The sequence below is a fragment of the Primulina tabacum genome, chromosome 6 (genome assembly GCF_025594145.1).
Source record: "Primulina tabacum isolate GXHZ01 chromosome 6, ASM2559414v2, whole genome shotgun sequence".
Lineage (NCBI taxonomy): Eukaryota > Viridiplantae > Streptophyta > Magnoliopsida > Lamiales > Gesneriaceae > Primulina > Primulina tabacum.
In genome coordinates, this window is record NC_134555.1 from 18,981,411 (window position 1) to 18,987,923 (window position 6,513).

The following is a 6,513-nucleotide window of genomic DNA, read 5'->3' on the forward strand; positions in this document are numbered from 1 at the left end:
TTTCAATGTGAACCCTCGACCAACACTTGGCTCGACGGGCACCTACTCTAACAAGAAGATTGTTGCAACAATATGCAGTTGATATGTATATTAAACTTGAAACAACTAGATTGGATTACTTTAGAAGGAACCAAGCCGAAATGTGGTCAAAACTTTATCAAGGTATCATTGACAGCATTATAATGGAGAAACAAAAGGAAATTAAATTGGAAGAAGAATAGTTCTTCCAGCATCGTTTGTCAGAGGACCAAGGGATGTGCGTCGTAGATATCTTGATGCAATGGCATTAGTAAGAAAGTTTGGAAAACCTGATCTTTTCATTACAATGACTTGTAATCCAGAATGGAAAGAGATAACAGATAATTTGAAAGAAGTTCAACAACCTCAGGATCGACCTGATTTAACTACTAGGGTATTTCGAGCTAAGTTACAAGATTTAAAAAATCAAATAATTACCAAGTCAATATTCAGAGTGGTTGCTGCTTTTGTTTATATGGTGAAATTTCAGAAGAGGGGGTTGCCTCATATGCACATGTTGATTATTTTGAGGCAAGATTCTAAAATCAATGGTCCTGAAAATTTTAATTACTATGTATCAGCAGAATTACCAAACAAAGACAAAAATCCCGACCTTCATAATTTTGTTATGAAGAATATGATGCATGGTCCTTGTGGGGATTTAAATAAAAATAATTCTTCTATGATTGCTGGGCGTTGTAAAAGCAACTATCCACACCAGTTTTGTCAAAGTACAACACAAGGAAAATATGGTTATCCAATTTATAGAAGAAGAAATAATGGGCAAATAGTTGATATACGAAAGGCAAAGCTAAACAATCAATGGGTTGTTACTCACAATTCTTACCTTCTGTTAATGTATGATTGTCATGTTAATGTCGAAGTATGCTCTGGATTGGCGGTTTTCAAATATCTTTGCAAATATATATATAAAGGACATGATAAAGTTGTTGTGCATATTGCCTCCAACAATTGTGATACTGTTGTGGGTGAGATTAAGAAATTTCAAGTTGCAAGGTGGGACTCAGCACAAGAAGCACTGTGGAGAATTTTTGAATTTGATTTAAACGAGATATCCCCGGCTGTAATAAGTTTGGCATTACACTTGCCTAACAAACAATGCATCACATTTTCGAGGAATCAAAATTTGGAAAATGTCATGCAACACGAATTGACCTCAAAGACGATGCTAACTGAATTTTTTCATTTGTTCTCAATAAATTCTAAAGCAAGATCTTGTTTGTAAGCCAAATTCCTAGAACATTATATATGGGACAAAAGAAACAAGTGTTGGTATGAAAGGAAGAAAGTAAAAGTTATTGGACGTATAAATGCTGCAAATCCTAGAGAAGGAGAAAGGTATTAATTAACATTATTGCTCAATCATGTAAGAGGACCTACTTCTTTTAACTATTTGTTAACGGTTAATGGAAAGAATTTTTTCACATTCAAAGAAGCAGCACGAGCAACTTTGAGTGTTTGAATGAGGCTATGAGCTTCCAAATGCCGCATGCTTTGAGAAGACTTTTTGCAACAATCTTAGTATATTGTGAGCCATCCGATGTAAAAAAATTATGGGACATTTACTTTGACGTGATGTCCGAAGATTTTAGGAAAGAAAATGATGGCAACAAGAATTTTTGTATCAAAGACATTGCAAATCTTGATTTTATTTTGGAAAGTATGGGAAAAGTATTCATGTTTTGATTAGCCAAGAGTAACTATTGAAATAGATGATTACAATGATAATATTTGTACAGAAGCTCGAGAGGAAATGTCTATTGATATCTCACCTGAAGACTTGTTAGCTCAATCCAAATTAAATGCAGAGCAACAAAATGCATTCTCAACAATTCTCGAGTGCTTAGATTCCATTGGAAGTGGCCTTTTTTTGTCAATGGACCTGGTGGAACTGGGAAAACATATTTATATCATGCTTTGCTAGAAAATGTTAGGCAAATAAATATGATTGCCCTTGCTACACCAACTTCGGGAGTTGCAGCTTTGATATTACCTTGTGGTCGAACAGCTCATTCCCGATTTAAAATCCCAATTGATTTGCATGAAGGAAAGCTATTGTACAGTATCAAAACAAAGTGGACTAGCAAAATTGTTACGTGTAACACGATTAATTATATGGGATGAAGCACCGATGGCGAAGCGGATAGCAATTGAAATTGTTGACAGAAGTTTACAAGATATAACGGGAATCCAAAAACCATTTGGTGGAAAGGTGGTTGTTCTTGAAGAAGATTTCATGCAAGTTTTGCCGGTAGTTCCAAAAGCCACAATTCAAGAAACAATTAATGCAAGTTTAGTAAAATCTTATTTGTATAAATAAATGCAACATTTGACTCTAACTGAAAATATAAAATCAAAATCTGACCCTATTTTTAGCGATTTTTTGCTACAAATAGGTAGTGGGATTGAACCTACCGATATTGAAGGCAATATAAAAATTCCCGATGATATGATTATCAATATAGCAAAAATGATGGGGAGTCTTTTGAAGATTTGCTAATAAATCACATATTCCCGAATCTAACAAGTCGAGCAATACTTACTTCAAAAAATGAATATGTGGACAAGTTTAATGATAAAATTATTCAATTTTTCCCAGGTGAAGGTAAAAAATATGCAAGCTTTGATGAAGCTATTGACGATACTCAAAATTTTTATCCCCAAGAATTTTTAAATACCTTGACTCCAAATGGAATGCCTCATCATAGTTTGGTTTTGAAAAAAACCTGTACAATTATGCTATTGAGAAATTTAGATCCATCTGAAGGCATGTGTAATGGAACCCGAATGGTTTGTAAGGAATTTGAAGACAATGTCATCCATGCAGTAATAACTGTTGGACATCATGCTGGAAAACATGTTTTTATTCCAAGAATACCCTTGTCTCCTGCTGAGAATGAGGGATATCCTTTCCAATTAAGAAGAAAACAGTTTCCGATTCGTTTGTGCTTAAGGCACAAGGTCAAACTATACCAATTGTTGGTATATACCTACCACAACCTGTTTTTCACATGGCCAATTATACGTTGCATTTTCTAGAGGCACTTTAATGTCCACTACAAAAGTCTTGATAAAACCAAATTCAATCACAAATATTGATGATACAAGAATAAAAAATGTTGTATACAAAGAAGTTCTTCGTCAAGTTTCATAATTTCATTAACTTATTTGTTAGAATCATACTATTTTGATATTCTTTGTATGATATTAATATATTTAATAAAAAATCTCAATTTGTATACCAATAGACGGCCACGATCAAGGGAAAAGAGTGGAAATGAAAGAAACTGCATTGCAACAAATGTGGGTGAAAAGACAAAGCTTAAGTATGTCAGACTTGAAGGTTTTATCTTTCGTTCTGTTTTTCACAATTTTTCAAACCAATTTCCAGTTGGTGTCGAAGAGAATCAAAATCCATTTTCGAATAAATATTTGGGCAGATAAGATAAAGCTCACTATTTGAATTGTCTTACATCCTTGGAATATCTTCCTACATAAATGATGTTATCTGTTTCTCATGTATTTGTGTATGTTTTTAAAGTTTCAATGTAAGAATTCGATTACTTTAGTGTTTGGAATAACATATGTACATGCTGCAAATTAATCGGAAGACGTATAGCAATAAGGCTATACTGATATAGAAAAATTATGCCATATAAAAATTTATGCTAAATTATTCTTTCTGAAGTATGCCGGTCATATTGGACTCTAGTTCCTCTAAAATAGTAGAGCTCCTCGCGTTGCTAACCTACACTAATCAGCATCCTGAAATTACGGTCTTGCATAACACACAATTTATTGTTGAACTAAACTATGAAATTACATTTGTCAATCAATTGTGAAACTGAGATCAAGTTACAATTTAAATAAGGCATGTATAAAACATTGATTTGTTTCTAGCTGGTAATCCGATTGGACACGCAAGGATCTTCTTCACACAACTCATTGACTCAATTCTTCCAGTCATATGATGAGAAGCCCCATTGTAAATTTATCCACTCCAACATTTTATGCTTACCATTTAATCTTCCTTGACTTCATTCCTTTTTTGTGTTCAAAAAGTTCATACACAAACTTCACTGCTCAATTAGCTCAATTTATTTTTTCTTCCTCAGTTCACTGCCCTTGACTAGTGCTTACCTGTCATGTCACATGAGTTGTGTTGGCCATAATTTATCCTCCACGGCCTCTTCCTCATTTTCCATTACCAATAGGTTTTTGAGCACCTTGACAACAAGAAGTTCTATGTCCTCTTCTCTTAGACCTGTCTCCCCACCAATCTGGGTAACCAATCAACTCAAATCATGGCCCTGCATCGTGTTTTAATATTTTGAAACTCGAACACACCATGCCTTTGTCCCTGCAATATGTTCGTCCTTTTAAATAAGTGGTTGTTTTAACAACAAATGCCATGGGATCACCTCGTTGTTATTTTTCTCAAGTTATGTTACCAATAACCCCGTTGTTTGAACAACAAATTCCATGGCATCCCATAGCATATGCTCGGTTCAAATTTGGCAATGGTTAGGTGCTCAGGATATTTGAGCACATTGTTCCGTAAATTGAGTCATCCAATCCCATAAAAAAAACTGATGAAGTCTTTCTTCTTCATGTCCTTTATCCAATTTTGCACTGATTTTACATTTGCATCTTCCACATTTTCATGTCGATGATCTTTCATAGTTCCTCAATTCTTCCAATATCATCTTCAATTTATCATAGTAGTTCATAACATCCATCCTATGTTGTTTGCATTCCACGAATTCATGTTTTAGTTGTTGAATTCGTGGACCATTTCGGACAGAGAACCGTTCCTCGATATCATTCCAAAGTTTCTTGCAACATCCATGTATGTTACAATTGAGCGCAGATTTGGTTGGATCGTATTCAAGATCTATGACACCAACGTAGAATTGAATGTCCAATTTTCTTATTCTACAGAGTCATTCGAAGACTGTATCACCGAACCATAGACGAATTCTATTTTTTTTGGCTCGCAGCACAGTCCACATAGCTCGTGCCCATTAATTGTATTTCTAACAGTCCACATAGCTCATCTCCGGTTCGTTCGATCCTACCTGTGGGGGCACTGCCCCACAGGATTTAGATGGTCCAGATTTAGCCACATTTTTTATTTTTAAAAAAAATAGTTGACCCCATGTACATGTGGCTAAATCTGGACCATGGATCCACAAATGTGCCTCCACATGTCGGGTGAAATATTCCCTCATCTCCATCCTTCTTGCTATCATTCCTGACAACCCATTTGTCTATGTTCTGTCATTGCTGGCCATGATTATGGTTATGATACCATAAACAATATTTTTTGAATTGGAATTATGTTATTCTCATTCAGAATATTGCAAACCTAATATTGCATACCGATATACACAAATCTTTCATTAACGAAGACAAAATCAAATCATCAAAAAATCCTAACTAAAAAGGAAAATATTTGCTTGAATATTTGCAACTTTATTTCCTAATTCGTATTTACAAGCCTCTGCTCGTTGTTGTTGACGGCCTAATAGAAATCTTCTTTTGGTTTTTTGCTTTAATTTCACCCACAAAGTGTGCCCACATCTTAAGCCGATTTTCTTCTATCTTGTTCTTGCCTCAATTTTTTTGGAAGTACCGGAGATTTTCTGTAATGCCCGAGATTTTGATTCTGTTAATATGAGATTATTGATTTTGAACTGATATGATTATAGACGGATCATTCCGAGACCAGATTGGCCAAGCATATGAATGACACAATTTTTCGGACAGAACTGTTTGCGCCCGAGCGGTAGAAAAGGGCCGCCCGAGCGCCAATGCATCACAAGAATGGATTTTGGATAGAAAGTCTGGCGCCCAAGCGGTATTTTTTAACCGCCCGAGCGCCAGTGCATAACAAGTTAAGTGTTCGGACAGAAGGTGCGGCGCTCGGGCGGTAGTTTGTGGATCGCCCGAGCGCCAATGTGCCATAAGAAAAGTGCTTGGACAGAAAATGCCGCGCCCGAGCGGTAGTTTAGCACCGCCCGAGCGCCGATAGCAATGTTTGAAAAAGCGACACGTTTCTCTATCATGCAACTTAGTATATATATATAAGTTCTTTCATTCAGAAATATAGTAACGAAGGAAGAGGAATCGAAAAATCTTTCGGAAAATCCTTACGCCTTTATATTTCGATCCGTCCGTTAAATCTTGAATCCAACTTCAGTACCGTGTTCCTACCGACGAGAGCTTCAACTGGACGTAAGTTTTATTATGTTTTGATACCGTTTGGAAATGTGATATTGAAGGAATTAGATATGATTCATATATGATGTTCTTGATGTGTTAGACATTGTATAATCGAAACCGGATTGAAGAACGGATACCGTATAGAATTATTATGATTTTATGAGTTGATTTGAGTGAGATTTGACATCAGATTTGTATTGTATCGATTATGGGATGTTGGAATTGATATCTGTTGATGTGTATTGCTGG

At 35.5% G+C, this 6,513-nt stretch overlaps 2 protein-coding genes across 2 annotated transcripts; both read left to right on the forward strand.

Annotated features, from left to right (window-relative positions):
- The first annotated feature begins 280 nt into the window (after window positions 1-280).
- Window positions 281-1,264, forward strand: LOC142550095 (uncharacterized). The gene has a single exon (XM_075659333.1). It carries the CDS (start codon window positions 281-283, stop codon window positions 1,262-1,264), a length of 984 nt encoding a protein of 327 aa, XP_075515448.1.
- A 906-nt stretch (window positions 1,265-2,170) lies between these two features.
- LOC142550096 (uncharacterized) lies at window positions 2,171-3,078 on the forward strand. Its single transcript, XM_075659334.1, has 3 exons — window positions 2,171-2,330; window positions 2,436-2,519; window positions 2,639-3,078. Exons 1-3 carry the CDS (start codon window positions 2,171-2,173, stop codon window positions 3,076-3,078), a joined length of 684 nt encoding a protein of 227 aa, XP_075515449.1.
- Window positions 3,079-6,513: the final 3,435 nt, after the last annotated feature.

Bases quoted from the DNA above. Each gene is read 5' to 3' on its own strand.
- LOC142550095 (XM_075659333.1), top strand. From the start codon at position 281: ATGGCATTAGTAAGAAAGTTTGGAAAACCTGATCTTTTCATTACAATG.
- LOC142550096 (XM_075659334.1), top strand. From the start codon at position 2,171: ATGGCGAAGCGGATAGCAATTGAAATTGTTGACAGAAGTTTACAAGAT. The intron at 2,331-2,435 runs GTTTAGTAAAAT...TGCTACAAATAG, and splicing joins TCAAGAAACAATTAATGCAA to GTAGTGGGATTGAACCTACC. The intron at 2,520-2,638 runs GTCTTTTGAAGA...AATTTTTCCCAG, and splicing joins TATAGCAAAAATGATGGGGA to GTGAAGGTAAAAAATATGCA.